The sequence below is a fragment of the Microtus ochrogaster genome, unplaced genomic scaffold, assembly GCF_000317375.1.
Source record: "Microtus ochrogaster isolate Prairie Vole_2 unplaced genomic scaffold, MicOch1.0 UNK2, whole genome shotgun sequence".
NCBI lineage: Eukaryota > Metazoa > Chordata > Mammalia > Rodentia > Cricetidae > Microtus > Microtus ochrogaster.
In genome coordinates, this window is record NW_004949100.1 from 24,798,441 (window position 1) to 24,822,528 (window position 24,088).

Below are 24,088 nucleotides of genomic sequence, written 5' to 3' on the forward strand. Positions count from 1 at the left end.
TCTATGCTCTAGCTCTTGTCTTTTAAATGCAGTTCTAACGCATTTGCATTTTGAAACCCCAGAGACTTTGATGGGAGGGATCTCTGCCACATACATCAGTCCATTACTTTTCAGTTCAACCTTATTCCAATTTTCAGGTTACAGGAAGAAGGCCATCCTGTTCCTCCCACGGTCCTGTAACCCGGTTCCTAGTGGAATCCTTGTTCCCATCTGAAACCTCATGAATACAGTGTTTACTGACCGCTTCTCTATCAGTCAGTGTATGGGTCTTCCATGCTTCCACCAGAACTGTCCACTACCATCTGTTTACTGAATTCTAACCACAGCCCTTTGAGCACTTATTTTAAAGAAATGTATTTGGCATCAAATTTGAAAATTAATTTAAAATTGCATTTTAAATACCAACTTCTTACTCTGATTACCTGTATCTTTAAAACCCTCATTACTTTGTTATTAACTAATAAATTCATGTAGGTGATGAATATCTAAAAGCTAATGTAATAATCAGTTGAAGTATTATAACTATCAATTTTCTTTGCAAGAACTATTGTTATTTTTGGACTGTTTAGCAAACAGCATCTTTTATTACTCTATGAGCCATCCACTGCCATAAATTAAAAACTAAATAGCCTCCTAAAATAAAAACTTAAACTCAAGACTCTTTAAAAAAAATTACAACACAGTTATTAAAGTTTTTTCATGTAAACAAATACAGCGTACTGGCCCAGTTATTGACTCTAGAGTGTAGTGAAGGCCTCTCTATGCAGCAAAGGGAAATGGGCAACACAAAGCGCTAGAAGCAGAGCTGCAATACATCTGTCTGGGTCCCTAGGACAGTTAGAATTCTTAAGAAACAACTCTCCGAACTGTGTGTGCTAAGGTACACCCTGCACCTAACAGTCAAGGTCAACCTCGGATATATAGAGAATACAAGGGCAGTTTGTAAAACTTTGATTCAAATAGCAACAAAAGACAAAAACCAAACAAAACAAAAAAACCTTAAACCTCAAAATGACTTCAAAATAAACAATCAATGCAATATGGATATTTAAGCATCCCTTTCTTACAAAACAAATTCTTCTCTTAACTTTCGCCGATATTGCTTCTTTGGTTTCATGGTGTTGAAATATGGCAGTTTGATTACATCAGGCCACACTGCAGGACAAGGACTCCCACATATACGGCTGTACCCAAAAAAAAAAAAAAAAAAAGGAATTTCATAATTACAAACTACATACAAAAACTAATAAATACCACCAGTATTTAAAAGAAAATCAAGTAGTTGTTAAGCATACAAAAGACCTTCATATAATGTATAAGAAGTTTAAATACTTTAATCTTCACAATTTTATTTGAAAATCCCCAAATCTTCCAGAAATACATTTAATCTACTAAAGAACCTTCCTATTAAATAAAATCTTACAACACGGGTGATGTTTAGAATATACTGCCTATGTGTTATAAATTAAGGAAATGAATTTAGTATATGTCTCACTCTGGTTTGGGAGTCTTGGCATGGTCCTCTCACAAACATAAGGTAGCCTGGTATTAACAGCAGAAACAAACTTCCTAAATAACTACCTCTACATGCAAACAAGAGCACCCTGAAGGTAGTAAGTAGACTTGAAGTAGTGCAGTTCTGCAGTTTTAGCAGTGCCACTGGCCACAAGCATTTATGTATTTCAATTGCTCTACTCTTTGACCACCTTGAAATTCCTCAATAGTTTGGTATAAACACAGGTAATAACACCGGGAAAATAGGCTTTAGTATATAAAAATCACAAGATTATATGGATATCATTAGTAAAACTGTCAGTAAGGCTTACCATGTTAAGAAAAAAAGGGCACAGGCTCATTCATATGAAGCTCATCCCCTCTCAGAATGCATCTTTGCCTAGACTGCTCCTTCATTTCTGCTAGATTCTAAGAAGCTGTGCCCTCATCAGTCTACTGAACAAGGTCTTTTCTTCCCAAGACTATGCAGAATGGACGTTCCTTCACATGCTGTTCCTTTAGCATTTGTGTCATCCTTTGTGTTCTGACTACATGGCTAGGTGGTTCTCTTGGTTCCTGGCACATGCATGCACATTAATAACATAGAGTGTACTGGAATAGAGAGATGAAGGGCACTTTCAACTCCTGACATTAAAGAAAAATTAAGTGAGAGAAAAGATGAAGATTTTTGGCTATAGCTCTAACTATAAATCACAGCCAGGTTATAGAGTATACTGGAATAGAGAGATGAAGGGCACTTTCAACTCCTGATATTAAAGAAAATTTAAGTGAGAGAAAAGATGAAGATTTTTGGCTATAGTTCTAACTATAAATCACAGCCAGGTGGGAGAGAGTAAGAGAAATATGTTACAGGCAGAGAAAAAAACACGCGCCTATTAACACTCACACAAACACAAGCTAAAGAATTTCAAATGTTTTCTTATATGCACTGTTGAAAAGTTCTAAAGTTATCAAGAGCAGCACACAAGACCCCAAAATTCTTGATAGTCTAAACCTAAAAGCTTTACATTTCGTTTCCATCCTGGCAATAATCTATTTAAGTTCCCCCCCCCTCTCTCTCTCTCTGCTATAAGACCTAGTGTTTCCTATTGACAGCTTTCTTCCCACCCCCTCCACCAGAGACAGGTTTCTTTGTAGTTCTGGAGACTATCCTGGAACTTGCTCTGTAGATCGGGCTGGTCTCAAACTCACAGAAATCCGCCTGCCTCTGCCTCCCAAGTGCTGGAATTAAAGATGGGCACTTGGTCTTTTTTTTTTTTAGTATTATTTTTAGCCCATTGTATTTTCTAAGCAGTTAATCTGGAAATATATAGGAAAGGTTCAAAATTGAAGCTTTACAGATTTACAAAACACACACATGCAGAGTTAACCAATTCTCAAACAGTGCTAAAATGATGATGATGGCGCATTATTAGGCAATTCTGATATCTAGTTTTAACAGAAATGCTTTCAATTTAATCTCTTGGAAAGCTGGTAAATGTTGGTTTGAGAAACCCAGAATATACATTGAAATATATTAACAAACACAGATAAAAGTTCTCACATAGCTACTATTAAGAACTATTCATTGAGCCAACTGTGGTGGTACACACTCCTTAATCTTTGCACTTGAGAGCCAGAAACAGTAGATCTGATCTCTGAGTACAGACAGACTGGTCTACTTAAACTATAGGCCAGGCAGTGATGAAAAGTAAGTCCCTACCCCATGTATGTGTACTACAAATATAAATTTGGGGATTCCTATCCCTTGGACTCCAAGGTACTCTTAGTATGTAGCTATGACAACAAATATGCCATCACCAAACATTGTGCATTCTGGGCATAGTTGTCACATTCCCATAATCCCAACATTTGGGAGCCAGTAATATTATCACAACCTTGAGGCCAATCTGGTCTACAAAGTGATTCTAAGGCTACCTGGAGTGAAATAGTGAGGCTATGTAATTGGCTCAAAAATTAAAAAAAGAATTTTTAAGCCAAATTACTGACTTGCTATCCTCTATATTATAGCCTATTGCCCACACACATTAACTTCTTTGCTTTTTAGAGTTCTCATGTACTTCCACTAATTCATATATATTATATGAATATATCAATTCAAGTAGTTTCGTTATTGTAATTTTGTATGAATAAGCTGTGTTAAACTCTCATATTCTTAAAAAAAGTCCTCTGGTTCTTTTCTTCTTAATGTCCCCAACTCCCTTCCTAATTATTTCCAAATTTATCCTCCCACAGATAGAAAAAACAAAAACAAGTGTTTAGTGTGAAAACCAGTGTTTGGAAATGCTGGCTATACTGTAAGGTAAGACAAAATGGGACTGGAGAGCTGGCTCAGCAGTTAAGTGCATGTACTGCTCCTGCAGAAGGCCAGATATTCCAATACCCTCTTTCTGGACTCCCTAGGCTCTGCATGTATATGATATACACCCATCCATATAAAATTTTAAAAAACAATGTTTTGGGTTTTTTTTTCTTCAAATCAGTTTCGCCATGTAATTCTGGCTGTCCTGAAATTCATGAAACAGGCCAGACTGACCTCAAACCCAGAGATCTGCTTGCTTCTACTTCTGGAGTGCTAGGACTAAACGTATGTGTCACTACACCCTGCTGGTATATACAATGAGTGAGAGGGACAATATAAAATGGGGCTGGAGAGATGGCTCAATGGTTAAGAGCATACGCTGTTCTTGTAGAGGACCCCATAACTGAAGGCTCACAACCACCTGAAACTCTAGCACCTTTGGCACTCTTGGAGAACTTACACACATGTGCACAAACCCACATACTTAAAAATAAAAATAAACATAAAAGAAAACAACATTTAAGAAAGAATAAACAGTCATTTTAAAAAGTCCTTTAAAGCCTAATAATCAAAATCAAACTATACCTTTCCAACAGTCATTTAAAACTATTTTAGTTTTTAATTATGCATATTGTATGGATCTGTGTATAAATTTGTGCCTATAAATATGATGCCCTGTGGAAGTTAGAACAGAGTATCATATCCCCTGGAACTGTTATTATAGGCAATTGTTAGCTATTTGATGTGGGTGCTAGGAATCAAACTCAGATCCTAGGCAAGAACAGCAAATGCTCTTAACCACTGAGTCATCTTTCCAGATCCTTCTGCAACAGTTTCTAAAATCTTAAAATTTTAAGATTATGGTTTTTCAATATTATAGATGCAGATACACTGGCAATTTTATCAGAAGGATGTCCACCCACCCCACTGTATTTTCTAGTTGGTATACATATTTAAAAGCTACTGTTTTCTTTTACAGATAAGTATATGATAGATATATTTTAATATATCATGAGGTTTTTTTGTTCTCACACAATTTTAGGCAATTACTAGAAGGCAATTTTTCTTTTCCCCTTTTTCTCCAATATTCTATCATTAGATATTATTATGGCTATTAGTGATATAATTTTTACTATATTTAATACTTCCTTATACTTAAAGAGCTTCCCCCCAACAAATACTTATTCAAATCTATTAAATAAAGAGATTGTGCCATTTCTACTAAAATGACAAATTACAGCAAAAACATTTGTCCTAATATTTCCTTGTATTCTTGAGATGAACCTTATTTATGTTAATACTATAAAACATTTTAACATTTTTTATTCGTTCTTTTAAAAGTTCCTACATGAATACAATGTATTTTTATCATAATAAAGTTCTTTTTTTTTAAAAGGATAGGTAGTTTTTGCTGCTATTGTTGTTTTTAATAATTTAGTTTTATTTTATGTGCGGGTGTCAGATCCTCTTCCCTGGAGTTATAGACAGTTGTGAACTGCCAATTGGGTGCTGGGAATCAAACCTGGGTCCTCCGGAAGAGGAACCAGTGGTCTTAACTGTTGAGCCATCTCTACAGCCCTCATGATAAAGTTCTTAATGAAAACCATAATACTGTTTGCTTTCTCTCCTTCAGAAATCTCAAATATAGAAAATTTTAATAATGTCTTTATTAAATATTACTGCTGGTACATCCTATATAAAAAGTTCCAGAAGTCCCATTTCTTGCATGGATACAATGGTTAATTCAAAGCTCAATTTTTCCACTTATTAACTTGAAAGACCCTGAATAAATTCACTTTCCTAAGATTTAGCTTTTTAAACTAAACAGAAGACACTGAACTATATAAGAAAGTTTAACTGAAATAATTCAGCCGAGACGACTAGAGCAATGCTTCTTTTGAAAACTAGCTCCAGCATCCAACAAATTAGTACCAACAATTTAAAAAAAAGGGAGGGGGGGGTTTAGAGGGAATCATAGTAAAGGAAAATACACAATATGTAATTTAAGGATTTATTTTCTAGCCTGCCAAGGCTTCCTCTTTGAAGAAGATACATTGAATAGAACTCCATATCACTAACTTGTACATATCATACCCACAACAGAGCATTGGCATTTAGCTTTGGTCTCTATTTGTTGCATTTCTTTTAAGTATAAAAATTAAAAGCATTTTCAATATACTAGCATAATAATCCTTTTCTTTTTACTTTTCTTTCACATATGAAATTTTTGCTTATTGTTAACTAGTGAACAATGTTTTAAGGTTTCTGAGAAATAACTGATTCTATGTTTAACTAAACTACATAAAACAACTTAAAAAAATTCAACATCCACCCACCTCTTGATATTCACATTTCTTAACTGAGTAGGATAAATATGTACCCTTACTAGAAAGTTCCAGGCTACTAACCCCATTCTTTTAGCATGCCATATCTTCAAGATAATATTTCCTGAGGAATATAGAAAATAAAAGTATGAAACAGAAAGTTGGGAAACTGTTATATAATAGTTTAAGGAACATTGTAACTAATGGTTTTATAAATACTTAACAAGAATTTACCACTAACATGCCCAAGCCTGGTTCTTCAACGTAATACTTCGATAGTGTTATTTTATATATTTAGGGCTTTCTAACGTATTTAAAATTATGCTTTTTGAATTAAATGATCTCAACGTTTTTATTTTCTTTATATCTGAAGTAATTTTCTCTATCAAAGTCTTCATTCACTGAATTTCTTTTCACATTCATAAGTTACAAAATTTACATGGTGCATATGTATAAATGATCCCAAAATGAAATCTTGGATTTATTCATAAAGTTCTACATTTTCTGTATTGTAGCTCATTAAGTATTTTTCATTCCCTGGTTTTATTTTGCTGCTCCAGTTTGTCACCTGCACGCTCACTTCATTGTTTCCATTCTTATACATATTGTCGTTGACTCATTTAACAACAGGAATCTTAACTGCACTGTCAGGCGATTCTCTCATCGTATAAACATCAGAGGGTGTACTTAAATCTACTTTGTAAAGGCCAATCACTTGATGTGGCTTCTTGGTACAATCAAAAGAGGCAGTTATTTTAGGTTGCAGCCAGTAACATGGCATATTAAGAACAAGTACACATGAGAACAGCAAGTACAATACACTAAATAAATAAAGCAGTAGTGGTTTATTACCATTAGTGAGTATTGTGTACTTAATGATTGTGGTAGTTTGAACATAACTGGCCCCCATAAGCTCAGAGAGAGTGGCACTATTAGGAGGTGTGGTCTGTTGGCAGAAGTGGGGTTAGGCCTTGAGGTCTCCTACACTCAAGTTATATTTAGTTCAGTTCACATGTGTCTGTCAGTTCCTGCTGTCTGCGGATCAAAGATGTAGAACTCTCAGCTCCTTCTCAGCACCATGTCTGCCTGCATGCTGCCATGTCTCCTCATGATGATAATGTCCTGAACAGCTGACTTGCAAGCCACCCAATTAAAGGTTTTTCTTTATAAGAGTTGTTGTGGTCATGGTGTCTTCACAGCAACAGAAACTCTAACTACCATAATGACTGTATGTACTATGCTTACAAATGACTAACACAGTAGAGTGGGCATCCCAAACTGTAAGCCATCTGTGCAACACCATGTTAAAAATAACTCTGATAGCATTGGTTGGTAGCAATTTTCAGCTTTATTGGATCACCACTGTCCATACAATTTGTGGTTGACCAAAGGTCAGTAAACAGCACACAATTGCATTGACGGCCATGATTTTCTTCTAAGAAAATATTTAAACCATGACATTTTTATGTTTGATGTACATAATTTGATTTGTCAATGTATGTCTCAGCAGGCATGTCCATGTGTAGTGGCAGATGTCTGGAGAGGATAGCTTTCAGAAATTAGTTCTCTCCTTCCATCATATTGGTCCTCTGGTTCAAACTCAGGTCACTAGGCTTTGTGGCAAGTGTCTTTTCTTTACCCACTGAACCACCTCCCCACACCTACTGCTCTTTTTAAAATATGTATTTCCTTCATTTTTGCATTCTAATTTGTTCTATTTTATTTGAATATATTCTACTTAATTCTTTGGTAATTCTCATTTTTTGTGTATCCTAATATTTAACTAATGCTTATAAAAGTTTATATAAAAAGCACTGAAAAGTATACTTGGAGCAACACTTCCTCTTGATTCTCGTTCACTTGTCTGTCTAACAAAAAGGAAAGATAAAAGCGTGATGTGTTCCCGGTAAACTCTGTACCGGCTTTGGTTTGTAAGTTCCTTAAATTTCATGTGTTAAAAACCTAACCCCAAAGTCCAATGTTAATGGAATTTGATAAATACTGTGGGGTAGGAAAGTCAGTGCAGTGAGTTACTGCAGGGCCATCTCTATTATAAAAACTAGCCTCTGCTTAGCTTTGTCTGTCTCTCCCTGTGTCATCTTAGGGCTTTGCAGAGTTTGCTATTAATAAAAGGACCTTGCCATCCATAGCTTCTCAATCCTGAACTGCCTTGAGAATCATAAGCTGAACTTCTATTCAGTATGTATTATCTAGCCTATGGCATTCGGGTAGTAACAAAAGGAAACAGGTTGACACACCCCTTTATCTTAATCATTTCATTAAAGTTCCATGTCTGGACACTGGTGGGACATGTGCTTCAATTTTATGAGGCAACTGGCTGCCCGGGAATTGAAGCAGTGCTAGTTATGACAAGGGTACTTTTGCCTATAGTGGGTACATTATCCCCAGAGAGAAGAGGCTCTAACATACCTTTTTGTTTCTATTCTGTGCTCTATAGCAGCAGAAGAAAAAAATAATCTGATTTAATCCCTGAAAAGAACAATATTAAAGTTGGAGGGGGTATCTTTTTTCTTTTGAGGGGAGAATTAAGAAGTAGCTAAACTCTAACCCTGTAATGAACTTCTCCAAAGGCAGAATATCCATTCTCCAGACCTTCTCCTTTGATTAAAGTATTTTCTTTCTAGATGATATCTTTCAAATTTTTAAGATGAAGTTGGGAATCCTTCTCTGGTTATTTATTGTCTGTTGCTTTATATTTATTTTGTTAGAAAAGAGAAATGCTGTAAATTCGTGTCTCCTTTAAAATTCTCTATCAAAACATCTTATTCTCACTGATACTTTCATGCACATCTCCAAAGTTCTAAATTTACACTGTTATAAAGGAAACCAAACTCTTTTAAAAAAATAAAATAATTTAAAACTTGGTGAGATACTTTATACTTGTAATTTCAGCACTAAAGAAGCTAAGGCAAGGGAACTTCTAAGAGTTCAAGGTCAGCCTGAGCTACATAGTAAGCTCGAAGCCAGCCTGCCCTAGAATGTGAAATCTCTTCTTCATAGGAAAAGAAAAAGACAAAACAGAACAATTCTCTTAAAAAGCAATATAAACAGAAAGTTGACTAATGTGTATGAGTTAACTGCTTGTGAGTTATATCCTGACAGCCTACAAAAAATGGCATACGTTGGTATGTATACACACAGATTCGGGTATGCACACAGACACAGGTAAATGTAAACTTACCATGTGTACACAGAATGAAGTGTTTATTCTCCTACCTCACATTACTCTTCCTTCTCAGTCTTATGAGGAACTAAGTTCTGTGATTTAATCCATCTCTTCATCACAAAAACACCATAACAAAGACAGGAACAAACAAAAACATCTTTAAAATCCTTAGTTTTACCGGAACCAGTACCAGAGGGCTCACACTCTAGTTTGACCTCCTTTTAGTAGTCACTAGACTTCAAGAGAACCATGCTGCTCGCCTGAAGAGACAAGCCTGAAATGAGTTCAATACTCTGTGGAGCATGACGTCATCCATGCCCAAAGCTGTCACCAGCTGCTTACCTTATTAGCTCTAGCTGTGCGAGTTCCTGATTTGCTTGAAATATAGGCTTTTTAGTGAAGAGTTCACCAAGGATACATCTAGTAGAGAAAAGTAGAGCTGTCATTATTAAATTTTCTCATCTGAACTCACTATAAAACTTTTTTTAGTACCATAAGCCAATGTTCCTATCTTACCCACAGCTCCATACATCAATAGCTGGTGTATATCGTTCTTCTCCCAAGAGCAGTTCAGGTGGACGGTACCATAACGTAATGACCTTGTTAGTATACGGGCGACTAAAAAACAAAACAAAACACACACACAGAGATAGCACTCTTTAAAGTTAGCATTTGTAGCAAGAGATTCTCTTAAAAAATACTATTTTGAATAGTCAAAGCAATCGTACAATTAGAATTAAAACTAAGATTTTTTTAAAAAATTTATTTATTTATTAAAGATTTCTGTCTCTTCCCCGCCACCACCTCCCATTTCTCTCCCCCTCCCTCAATTAAGTCCCCCTCCCTCGTCAGCTCAAAGAGCAATCAGGGTTCCCTGCCCTGTGGGAAGTCCAAGGACCACCCACCTCCATCTAGGTCTAGTAAGGTGAGCATCCAAACTGCCTAGGCTCCCACAAAGCCAGTACGTGCAGTAGGATCAAGAACCCATTGCCATTGTATTAAAACTAAGATTTTTAATACACAACCATACACGTGGACAGTAAGCAGAAATTTCCTCAACACAAGAATATAAGCAGTTAGCTATTAACTGTAATTTGGTCAAAAAGAAGTCACTCATCAACTCAACTGATGAGCAATTATTTTCCTTTTCATAAAAGCTCTTCATAAAAGCTCTTTAAATGATTAATTCATAAAGGAATGGGTTCACAAACCTAGCATAGGACTAACATAACAAAATGTAGTCCAAATTCAAGTTCAGATTATCTAACAAAAGACCGCTTTTGTTTTGGGTCTGAGGATTGAATCCAAGACCTCTCAAGTGCTAGCCAAGTGTTCTACCCAAGTCCCTAACAGAAGTATGCTCTTTATTTGTTGATGAGATAGGGGCTCACTGTACAGACCAGGCTGACCTTGAACTCATAGATCTTCTTGCCTCCTCTGTATGGTAGGATTCAATGTGGGCACCACCACAGTTGGCCCCTAGCGAAAGTTTTTAACTAGCTCTATCATGGAAAGTATTTCACACATTTGGATGCACTCTAGTTTGTGAAAATAAAGTAGATACTGACTACAAAATATTGACTAGTTATGGTCTAGTCTACACAGAACCATAATCTATATAACTATGGTGCTTCCATCACAAAACTAAAGAGAGAATACACACACACACACACACACACACACACACACACACACACACACACACACTGAGATAATTAAATCTAGCTAAGTTATATAAATGCAGCAGCAAAGGATTTCTAAACATCGGACAATAGTCACATTCTACATGATTTATATGAAGTTGATCCTAAAAAATAAGAACCTACAGTTAAAATAAAGACACCAAAATAACTACCCCTTTAGAGGAGTCATAAACCTTATTCCAAATAACAAAAACTACACGAACAGACAGTGAGCTCCCTAGGATGACTGACTGTATTCCATGCCCGTCTATTTCCCTGAGATGGGTTGGATCAGATTCATTTGGAAAAAAAAAAAAAAAAAACGTGTACACAACTTATTTCAGCAAAAATTTCTTAATTTAGCAACCATGGGTCTTAAATTTCTGAAAGCCTAAGACCCATCTGAGTTCGCCTCTGCCAAAACTTAGACAAATTTCTCTGAAGTAATCTGTGCACTAATACTTAAGTTATCAATTTGGGCATTACAATGTTCCCAAAGCCAAAAAAACTTCTGCTGAAATTGACATTTCAAGCTGAAAATTAACACGAGTCTAAGTTTTTTGGTTTGGTTTAGTTTTATTTTCTGGCAAGTCTCACTATCTAGCCCTAGCTGCTCTGGGATTTGCTTTGTAGGAAGATGGCTTAAGTTTCCAGTAACTTTCCTACCTCTGACCCCCAAGAGCTGGGAGTCTGACATGTACCACCATATCTTGCTAAAATGTCTACGAAGCAAATGAAAATTGGCTATACTTTCCTTAGTAACTTTTCTTTGCTTATTTCTAGCATCAATAATCTTCATATAATATAAAGTATTTTAAATCCTAGCTGCTCTAATAAAGCTAGACTTAATCATCCTTATTTAAGCGTAATTCCTTTTAAATTTGAAATTCCGCCCCCATTTTCTTACTGATCATTTTTTGATGCACAGCAAAAGATGTGAGAGCATATGATCTAAACTCTACTCTCAACAGTCATCTAGACATGATTCTACTGTCTTTAAAGCCCTATATTTTCTATCTTCACTCAAGAGTGTAAAAGCTCATTCACAAACACAAAGCCCAGGAAAATATGGGGTACAATGGAGCATAAGGTGGCATGTGAATGAGCTGGCTGGAGGAGAAAAAAAGCTTGGAAACATAGGAGGACTACCTTTTACATTGTTTCAAGGTTCTATACAACTTCTATGCTGCTAAGATTGAAACTAGGCTAACCACTCTCAAAGAAATACTTAAATTAATATAAATCTCTAATATTTTAAATTTAAAAAATGAATGCTTAGAGAAACTTTAACTATTGTAATGATATTTTATTTAAGCAAAGTATTCAAAATAAAAAATCAGCATATATGCCATATATCAAATCCTATGCAATGTATTACATAGTCACTTTTAGCTTTAAGTTTGGCTAACTGCCTTTATCAAATTCAGAATAGTAATTTTCAAAATGATTAAACACAAAACAACACAAAGTACAGTTCTAAGTGTAATACAAAGTATTTAATGTAGTACAGTTAATTGTTTTCTAAGTATTTTTAAAATGTTGGTTTTTATCAAATACCCTCTGCTCATTTAGTAACACATTTCAATGCTTTACTTCTATACAATCTTAGGACTTTCAGAGTTTGGGGGAGGGGTGTTCAGGGGAATAGATTCAGTTGTGGTGTTCCCTATTTTAAATAAAAGTTTGACAAGATCATTCTATGAAATTCAAAAACATTCATGTAAAAGGACACACCTAAGCAAGATTAAATATAATAAAATCTCCAGTGATTTCTTTCATTGTATAATTTGTAGTATTTTTGAGACAAGAAGGAAAACCTTCAGGTAACTACTCAGGAGAAATCTGGGTCATTCTGTCAATACCTACCTAGCTGCTGCAGGGAGATGACCCAGGGGGTTTCTTTGCTGTTGTAGGTGAGGAATGGACATGGCCTCCCCAAGTAGCCCTCAGGTAAATCATAACCTAAAACTTCCTGTCTTAGCCTCCTAGGTGCCAAGGTGACAGACAGTATGCCATCATAGCTAGACAGGAACCATTAACAAACTCATCTTAAATACATTGTTTTAAACGATTTCAACAATTATAACCTAAGTCTGAGTCACAACTACTATGTCAACAGCATAGTCATGGGTGTCCTCACCTCTAAAATACCCTTGCCTATCATCTTTTTAAAAACAAAAAACCAGGTCATATCCCACTGCAAATAAATAAAATTTATCTTATTTCTGTGGCCCCACAGAACTTCAGACTCTTCAAACACCAAGGTGTTCCCCAGGAGCTGAGCTTCTCTTACTGGAATAGTCTTTTCATGGGTCTTCATTAAATTTTCTTTCTTCATCCTCAGATCTTCCAATTTACTTCTTCAAAGACAGCTATGCTAACTGCCCCATCAAAAATTCCTTCAGATACTGTCACATGGCCAGAATCTTATAGTCATCATTTTATTTGAGCTGTAGCACTATTTAAATCCTTAATTTCTCTTAATACCATATAAAAGAAACAGGGATTTAGTCTGTCTTTTATAGTTCCAATGCCTAGTCCTTGGATACTTATTCTATCACACTCTGTCCAAGTAAGAACCTGTGTATACTTTTAACTGACTGGCATGCTGTAACTACTTAACAGTAAGTACAAACTTTTTTCTCATGCCCTTTCTTTTCTTTATCTTTATACTTCTTGATATTTCACATTCCTTTTTACCTTGTAAAGAAATAGTTTCAATTCCTGTAACATAATGCTATACATTGAAAAACTCATTTTTCCCAATAGAGGGTGTCTTCATACTAAGACCACTTGTCTACTTCGAAATGTTCAAGTTTTTAAGTACCTACATCATAGCTTTCAAAAGTGAATTGGCTACCTTCTACTGAAAATTGCTTTACTCTTCCTGTCTCCAGGAAGCAGCACTTGGCGATAGAGAAGAGCAGCCATCCTCTAGGGCGTGTTCCTTTCTTCTAGAGAAGCTGCCCTGCTCTAGACACTACACTTCAAATCCTCACTTCAATGAGTTGTGGCCATGCAACCAAGTGCATGCCACTGGAGCAGGAATACACAGCTAAGAGCTTTTCCAATCCTGTATCTCGACACCACTCCCTTCTTTTCCTATTTCTGGTAATAGCCATAGAAGGTATGTGTAAAAGACGGCAAATCTTCCAGCCAGGTTTTCTGGGTCACTATATGAAACAGTCGCCCTTTGAACTGGTTAAGTATTAATGATGCAATGAGGTAAGCAACAATCAAATAACACTATTAAGTGAGAAATTATAATACTTTGAGCCGTTACTAAATTTTTTACAATAGCTTTGCCTCTCCTAAATGTAAATGTATTCAGCTACTTAAGCAGAAACCTTATAGGGAGAAGTGGAGACAGATTTTTCAACAGGTAGTAGGCTCTAACTATTCTCCAGTAAAGACCTTTATTACGTAATTCACCTCTTTCTAAAACATAGTCCACTGCCTAGTTCTAGCCATAATAATTTTTATCAAAATTTAGTGCAACAGCTTTCTAATCAAATTTTTTTTGCTTCCAGATTTTCAAGGATAATTCATTTTCCAAAACACAGTCAAAACGATAGTCTTAAAACATAATATTATTGCACATTGCTCCTAGTGTCCTTTGTCTAGTGCACAAGGTAAAAAAAATCCTTTATTACTAGGAGTTCTTGCTAATAAACCACACTGAATCTTTAGTTCTCTGAAATGGCTGAGCAAATGTACATTTTTTAGAGTAGGGAGATAGAAGCCAAATTGGAAAAAAAGCAAAAAAAAAAAAAAAAAAAAAAAAAACCCACAAAAAAAACAAAACAAAGAAAAAACTTTGAAAAAGTGAATGTTGTTTAAATGCTTTGAACTCCTTTAACATTCCTAAAATCTCAGAAGTCAGCAGCTGGAAACAGGAGGACTTTCAGTTTAAGGCCAGCTTGGGATATACAGTAAAAAAAGTAGGTTGGTGTTCTAGTTCCTGGACCCCTGCCATACCCCATTTTTCATTTTACTATTAACTGGGGGGGGGGGGGAGGAGACGGGGGACGACACACACTGAGAAAGTATGCAGACAGAAGGACTTTAATCATAAAAGCAAATTTCAACTTAGGGAGAGTTAGGAGACCACTAAAGCCAATCTCACGAACCACATCACTCAAGTTTATATAGTATTAACAAAAAAAGTTCCATGTTATGAGTAGGTTGTTGTATTTATAAAGGTAAAGCTCAAAGTAAATGAGACTAAAATTATGTTTAGAAGTAAAAAGAATTTAAATCTCAAGAAACTGTGAGAATTGTAATCTGAAGAGATAATCCAAATGCAGAAATAGCTGAAAATCAGGAATCCTCAAAAACTAGCCTTTCCAACTTGGTCTTCCTGTTCTGGGTACCTAATGTCAACATCCTAAAGATAAAAGATCTTATTTACACCATAGGAAAAATTAAAAAGACACCTGACAACACATACATATTTTTCTTCATGGATTACAAAAAATATAATACTTCTGAAAAGAGTTAATCCTCTCTTTTTACAAAAATCAGATATTAAAGATATAGCACTGAAAAAAATAATTTGATTGTATGCATTTAATCACTTAGGAAAAGGGACAGACTGAGAATATGAATCATTTTAATTTATTTCCATACTTAAAGTTCCAAGCAATAAATTCTATAATCTAATCAGACGGACACACTAACTCCATCTGTCATTAAATTAAAACAGTGAATTCAAAAAGCTGCTATTTACAGGTGGCAAAACTAAACTTTATAAATACTTCAGAAATAAGGGTCTAAAGTCAGTTTACTCTCAATTGCGCTTTCTATTACATATATTCTCGAGAAAACACTACCAATTTTAGGTTTGATCTACAGTGCTAGGAATTAACCCCAGTACCTTGAGCATGCTGGGCAAGTACTTTACTACCAAAGCAATCTCTGGCTTCCATTACCAGCTTTTGAAAAGGCAGATGACATTATCATTTTATCATTAAGGAAAGAAATATCTGGATAGGCTGGTAACAACAGCAGCCAAAAACAAAAACAAAAAAACTTTTTATTAAAAAAAAACCTTAATTATCAAAATAGCTAGGGGTTTTTGGTTTTGTTCCACTTTTTAGCTTTCTAGTTTGGTATTTAAGGGAGCTCTGAAGCAATCCAAATATAACAGAACTGAACATGACTATGGTGGTAAAAAATGAATATTCTATAATTTGCTAATCCACTTCTTAAAAACGTATATATGACTGAAGAGTTGGGAGGACAAAGCCAGTTAAATTCAGCAAATCTGGGACTGAAGATGGCTCAGTGGTTAAGAGCACTGGCTACACTCTTCAGAGAACCCAGGTCTAATTACCAGCACCCATATCGGAGTTCCCAAATTGCCGTAAAAAAAAAAATCTTTAAGTCCAACTCAAGGGTATCCAAGTCTTCTAACCACCTTGAGTACTGCACACACATGGTGCATATACATACATGCATACAAAATACTCATTCAAATAAATTCAGCAAACTCTTTGCTATAAAACAGCTACAAAAATTGTTGCTAGCCTAATGGTACCCTTGAAAGCACCTTGTGAGGCTCCTAGTGCTCTCTACCTGAAAGGTACTTTCACAATATCAAGGTATGATGCAGGGGTTTAACCAGAAAATACTATAGAGAACACTGTTTCTGTCAAAAACTCCAGATTTACTTCCTAGCTCTATTGGGAAATGGCTGGCAGTGTGTGACAAAAGTCTTGTGTTTGACTTGTGAAAAATAAAGACATTTATACTACTCATCTGTGAAGACTTTACAAATAATTATTGCGAAGCTAGCTACTTCAAAATAAATCAACATATAAAGATTTTCCCTTTTTTTCCTTTCTTTAAACAATTCAAATTCAATTAGGTACTGCATTAAGCATTAACAGGTGCTCACTCTGCTTTGCTGCATCCCACCCTTGAATTCATTAAAGTCTTCAAATAAAGATCAGAAAATAGATATAGAAATTATTAAAAGAACACTCAAAATTCCTGCAATGACTACTGCTAAGAATGCAAGTGTTGAAGGATCTTTGATAGTTCAGAAAATTCCCAGCACTCGGGAGGCAGAGGCAGGCGGATCTCTGTGAGTTCGAGGCCAGCCTGGTCTACAGAGCTAGTTCCAGGACAGGTTCCAAAAAGCTACGGAGAAACCCTGTCTCGAAAATCCAAAAAAAAAAACAAGAAAAAAAAAAAAAACAAAAAACAAGAAAAAAAGATAATTCTGTAGAGTCCCTCAGAAGTTGGTTATGATGCTATGCTCCGAGATTTTGTAGAAAAAGGAATCATTGATCCAGCATAGACTGTAAGAACTGCATTACTGGGGGCTGCTGGGGTGGCCTCCTTGGTAACTACAGCAGAAGTTGTAGTGACTGAAATTCCGAAAGAAAAGGACCCAGGAATAGGTGCAATGGGGGAATGTGAGGGAGAATGTGAGGTGGCATGTTCTAATTCCTAGAATAGCCCTTTACCCTTATCAATGAACTGTGACAGGAAGTTCAAGGGCCAGGTTCCTCACTGATCTTCAGAGAAGTCACCTAAAGAAAATGACTGAAGAGAAGTCTGGCTGGTCACTATAACCATTAGTTCCTGGTTTCCATTGACAATATATAATGGTTTACTGCCGTCGTTGTCCATGCCTACAAAGAATTTATTTTGTATTTTTGAATAAAGACATTTGTACATTCCTGAATTAAACACTTAAATATCAAAGTTTTCAAAATAAAATGAGAATTACAATTGCATATAAAATAAAAACAATTTCTGTAGATCCACAAAAACATTTCAGAACACAGTGTATTTAGGGAATTTAAGTTCAACAATGCTACTATGGGGGCGTGGCTGGAAACGGCAGTGTCTAGTAATGGGAGAAGGGAATAAATGAAACAAAGAAACTAAAGGCAGGGAATATTCTTTAGAGGGATATGTATGGTTGATAATATATATGCATATACACAGACACACATATGACACAAATGTCTGTGGAAACAAATGGATAATTAAAGAAAAGTAGTATCTTGTTTTTCTGACACGGTAGACAGGGCTTAATTTAAGATATGCAGATCATGTAGGTGGAGACGTGCAGCAAATGCATGATAACACACACAAAAAATTAACAATGGAAATTTAGGTTTGCAGTGAGAACATGGATGAGATTTCCAAAGAGGTGGTGGGAATAAGACAATAGAAAAATGCTAGAAAATTAAATTGCCTTTCCTATTTTACATAATCAAAACAGAGAGTATATGAGAGAAAAAAAAGAGCTACAAATTTATTTTGACTTTACAATGACATCATTGACCTGAGTAAGGTTTCCATCTCTGAAGACTGCTGAGGTACACTATTCATTGTAATGTATATTTGTCTGGGGTAGTCTTTCTCTTGTCTTATGTTTGGTATCCAGCCTCCCATAAGACCCTCAGCATTACCTGGAAACCCCAGAGTTCCCTGCAGTATAGGACAGTTCTGCAGGTCAGAGTTCCCTTCTCCCAAAACACACTCCATGTTTTAAAGTATACTAAATAAAGCATTGTTTCCATCTTGAAAATGACAATTATAAATTTAGGGACAATGAGTCATCCTTAAAGTCCCTAAACAAGTGGCAAGGCAGGAATAGCCACTAGATGGCAACAAGGCTTTTAACTCACTCTGCCTGAGGATGGGTTAGCAAGTGCTAAAACCCTTTCCCCTCTTCCTCTTCTCAATGAGATTACAAAGAAATGCAGCAGACTTTGAGTACTATTTAAGGAAGTTTTATTTTGATAATGGCAACTTTTGAAAACGTAACAGGTATGTAAATTTTTAATTTGTTTTAAAACTTTGTAGGAACATTGAAGGATTTTGGGTTTTGGTAGTTTTGTGTATTGAACAAACAGCCTCAAACACGCTAGAGAAGTGCTCTACTACTAAGCAACATTTTGAGCTCAGAATTTGGAGATGTAAATTATTTTTTCTTCCTTATTTTATATGTATGAGTGTTTTGCCTGTATATCAGTATGTGTTCCATGTGCAGGCCTAGTGCCCATGGAGGCCAAAACCAGAGATGGCTTTAGATATCCTGGAACTGGAGTTCCAGGTGGTAGTGAGGTGTCACGTGGCTGCTAGAAGCCAAACCTGGGTCCTCTGCAAGCGCAACAAGTCCTCTCAACTACTAAGCCATCTCATCCAGACCCAGTTTTGGAAATGCTAACTCCATCATTGTAATATTTAGAGTATGAAGCTCATTAACTGGCTTAACCAACATTTCACAGCAGCACTGATGAGGTGGCAGAAATACCACATGGAGGCCATTTCGAGGCGTAACTGAGCTACACACAGTAATGTTTGAGCCTGACCTAGAATACATATATAGTGAAACTCTTGTCTCAAGAAACAGTATTTTGTCATATAAGTACCGCACGCTAACCAAAAAAAAAAAAAAACAGTATTTTGTAACTGAATAAGGATAATAAAAAGACTATAACCAGTTTCTCACTTTAGGACTATAATTTTTTTTCTTCAAACTTCAAACCTGTAATAGAAGTGCTGTTATAATTTTTCCTCTAGGAAAAGCAGTTTATTTCAGTTTTTGTGGAAATGCTTTTTTGTCCTATGAGAAAAGATACACACACACATATATGGAGAAATACAATATTTTTTTCTGGAACATCTATACCAAGTACACAGGGATATCTTCAATAAAAAGAACTTTTTAGCTATAAAAGGTAATTAGGTGCATTCCAATATGAATGAATCGTAACAAGAAAGAAAGAAAAATACATTGAAGTATAACAGATTGCATCTAGGACAAATACAACTACAGTGAAATATCAAAATATTAAGAAAATAGAGTCCTTAACCAAACAGCCCCCGCCCCCCAAGAATAGCCAGATTGGTCAGAAATTTAAAAATAGTTATTCAAATAAAGCTTTAGATTAAGCAACATTAAGATCAGTTCCTTTCCAAATTCTACCAAAAGAAACCTTATTATATTATAGAAATATTTAAAAATTTAGAGCCAGGCACAGACACACATCTTTAATCTTAACACTTAGAAAGTGGAAGTAGTTGGGTCAGAGTTCAAGGCCAGTCTGGGTTATATAAATATGGGTTGAAAACCCAAACTATATATAGCTCCTTCACCCTGTCAAAACATACCTTAAAGTCATTCAGTCCTTCACACCAGCAGACACAACAGACTGTGTTCAACCCCACAGAACTGATGAGGAAAGTATTGGCATATATGCATATAGACTACCATGAAGGTGAGTAGAGAAGGAGGTGGGAGGATCTGGGAGTTGGGGAAGTGGAAAGAACAGCACCAAAATATAGTATATGAAAAAAATCTTATAAAAATTTATAAAAAATAAATATCATGTTGTTCAATGTGATGCCATGATGAACCTGAAGGCGTTCAAGTTAAATAAGCCAGGCACAGAAGACAAAGATCACACAACCTCACTTGTATATAGAAACTAAAATACAGACTTTGCAATTAGATGGTAAGAATAAGTTGAAGAGATTTATCCAACAACTTGATAAGTGTAATAACAGTTCAGTATCTTCTTTAAAATTACTAAGAGATTTTAAGCGTTCCTACCACAAAAAATGACATAAGACATTAGCTAATTAGTCTATTTTAGCCATTCTATAATGTTATATATAGTTCAAAATAATTTATTGGATATAATTTTATACACCAATAAAATAATTTAAAAACACAACATTTAATTCATGAAGAATTTATAATTACACAAATGTATAAGGAAAATAAGGAAAAAACGGACCACACTGACTATATTTACTAAACTGAATCAACCCATAGCTTGTACACAAATTTATTATTTCAACAAAACATTTTATTTGGAAAGTCTGTATTAATTCAAATAAGAGTCCTATTTCTTTACTACCAGACATAAAGGGAACGTTAGTCAGAGAAGCTCCATCTTTCTCTATCTCTGAAATTCCTCACAACTGCTTGCTTAAATAGTTCGAGGGAATTGGGGGGGGAAAAAAAGACTACTGTAGATGTAAGTAAGCAAAAACAAAAAAGGTGAAGTTTAAAATAATAAAACAAAGTTTTAGAATTTATATGTACTATTTATAAAGCATATACCAAGCTTTACTATTAAATACACAATTAAGAACCTTAATTCTAGACCCAAACTAAAAATTTAATGTTTTAAAATTTTTTAAGTTCATGCAGTCATATTTAACATCATACATTTTAATAAAATTTTATTCATCCACCATTTAAACATCAAATTTATTTAAAAATTAAATATACAAAATTATAAAATTAAATCAGCCAAACCAATTTTTAGTATTACTCAGGGAACATAAATGTCTATATTTTTAAAAAAACAAACAAACAAACCAGCTGGAGAAATAGCTCAACAAGCACCTGTTGCTTTTTCAGACAACCTAGGTTCAGTTCCCAGCACCCACATGGTAGTTCACAACCCTCTGTAACTCCAGTTTCAGAGGATCCAAAATATCTCTTTTAACCTCCACAGGTACAAAACATGCATGTGGTATACATACATACATACATGTGGCCAAAAACTCATACACATAAAATCAAATAAAAAAATTAACATTGTAAATTTAGCTTCTAAAACTGAACTTCATGCTTACAATAATTCATCTCAAAGTACTCTTACCTTTCTTCTGAGCTATATAAACGAGCAAGTCCAAAATCTGCAAGCTTTATTTGTCCTCTGGTAGAAATAAGACAAAGTAAAAAAGCATTAGTTTATCATGAATCTGATTATGAATATATATATGTATATATTTTCCATTTCTAGTGCTGAATTAAGACACATTAAAAAACAAATTCTCTCATTGAACTGCTGTACTACATGCAAAGTTAACTAGTGGAAAATGTACAAGGCAAATTTACCAAGTAACAAGTAGCATATTGCTTTGGATAGTTTCTTTTTGCTGTTGTTATACACCCATTCAATCATCCATATCTACAAGTTCTTAATTTTCAGATTCAACCAGTTGTAGATCAAAACTATTAGAGGGACTATATTGTCCTAAAGATGTACAATCATGTGTGTTAATACTGCCTAAAAGACAGTGTACCAGCTATTTACAAAGCATTTATATTTTTAAACTAGACAAATACTACCTTATTTTATGAAGGGCCTAATGATCCTATAAAAGGATACAGTGTTAAGGGTACTCTTAGAAGCAACCCCCAAAGGGGCCCAACACACTACTATTATTTCAGTGGCACTAGTGTGACAGTATAGCGGGTGCTGCTTCAGTTTAAGAAAGTACCTCAGTGATGCATAGGCAGAGTACTTATTCAAGTAGACAGTACTCAAGAACTAAGTCACAGTGTCTGAAATTTATACTTAAGCTGACTGTTGTTCATTACCCAAAAAATCTGACGCAATAAAAATGAATTTTATAGGAAGTTATATTAACACATAAAACTCATAGACATACCTATTATTTAGAAGGATATTTGAACATTTAATATCTCTATGCAAAAAGTTCTTCTTATGACAATAATCCAGGCCTTCCATGAGCTGTCTCATAAAAGATTTTATATGATTTTCATTAAAATGAACCAAGCCTGATTCCAGTAGTCCCATCAGATCATGGTCCATATATTCAAATACCAGGTAAAATGCACCTGAGGGGGAAAAAAAACAATTAATATATTAAAGACTTTTATTCCTACAATCTATCTAGATGCTCAACATTTTTAATAAAATATTGGTATGGGGGATTATCATTGAAAATAATACTCTGTCATGTATTTATAAAACTTGCTTATTCTCTCAGAACTAAGTATCAAAAATATCTCAAAAGACAGTAACAGTAGTTTTCTTCTAAAGATATTCATTATAATACAGATCAACTCTATTCATTTCCACATTTTATAGCTTCGCTCTGATTAAATGCTTACCAATATCAGACAAATTGTTTTTCAGTAGAAAGTGAATAAAATCTGTATGCTTCAAAGAAAATCTAAAAGTTTAGAGAACTGGTTTTAATGTAAGGATGTGAGCCCAAACAGAAAAAATGTCATCTTTAGATAGCATCTATTAAACTTTCAACAGACACATAATTTGTTTACAAGACAAGTGTTTAGTGTTTAAAAATCTTAAATAAAATAAAATGTATACAAACTGAACCCAAAGCTATACAAACAAATAGTACAATCAAGTGAAGCTTTATAGAGCAAGTTCCAGGAAAGCTACACAGAGGAACCCAGTCTTGAAAAACAAAAACCAAAACAAACAAAAACCCTAACCAAGTGAGGTCAGACTGACAGCTCTGCTCTCTGGAGCAGAGACGCCATGCTCCCCGCGCCTGGCCAGACACACGCGATGAAGCTCCGACCCAGGATGGACATAGGCTAGAATCTCCCTGGTAAGCCACCTTGTGGGCTACAGCAGATTATCAGAGATGGGCTAGTCCAGGTGTGAGAGTTAGCCTAGAAGAGGCTAGATAGAAATGGCCAAGCAGTGATTAAATGAATACAGTGTCCGTGTAGTTATTTCGGGTAAAGCTAGCTTTGCGGGCAGTGGGGTGCTGGGGACGCAGCCCCAACGCTCCTAACACAACAACCAAGTCATGCCATCCTCTGAAAAGAAGAAAACAGCACCATGCCAAAGACACCCACAGCTCATAATCAGCTTCTAACTCTAAACAGAGCAAAGAACTCTCAAAAATGATGCAATCTAAGGATACTCTCTAAAAACTTACTGTGCCTCTGTGAAGAAAATAATCGGAGCACATTTAATAGGAAAATGGTAGGCATTTTGAGATAAAATCTACATGGTTACTAATTCTGTGTAGACAAAGTTATATTTAGAAGGAAATGTCATTACAGCTGGAAATTTAAAAGAATACAGAGGCCGGGCGGTGGTGGCGGACACCTATAATCCCAGCACTAGGGAGGCAGAGGCAGGCGAATCTCTGTGAGTTCGAGGCCAGCCTGGTCTAGAAGACCTAGTTCCAGGACAGGAACCAAAAAAAGCTACAGAGAAACACTGTCTCGAAAATCAAAAAAGAAAGAAAGAAAGAAAGAAAGAAAGAAAGAAAGAAAGAAAGAAAGAAAGAAAGAAAGAAAGAA

General features: G+C 35.3%; 1 protein-coding gene across 6 annotated transcripts in view; it reads right to left on the bottom strand.

Moving 5' to 3' along the window:
- Window positions 1–24,088, bottom strand: part of Cdk13 (cyclin dependent kinase 13) — a 97,764-nt gene that overhangs the window by 11,678 nt on the left and 61,998 nt on the right. For all 6 annotated transcript variants that reach the window (XM_013353133.2, XM_026788382.1, XM_026788383.1 and 3 more), the window contains 5 exons: window positions 22,450–22,639; window positions 21,654–21,710; window positions 9,845–9,946; window positions 9,671–9,748; window positions 1,068–1,184 (listed from right to left, as the gene is read on the bottom strand). In XM_013353133.2, coding sequence (XP_013208587.1) covers window positions 1,068–1,184; window positions 9,671–9,748; window positions 9,845–9,946; window positions 21,654–21,710; window positions 22,450–22,639 — 544 coding nt within the window. The remainder of the gene's footprint in view (window positions 1–1,067; window positions 1,185–9,670; window positions 9,749–9,844; window positions 9,947–21,653; window positions 21,711–22,449; window positions 22,640–24,088) is intronic.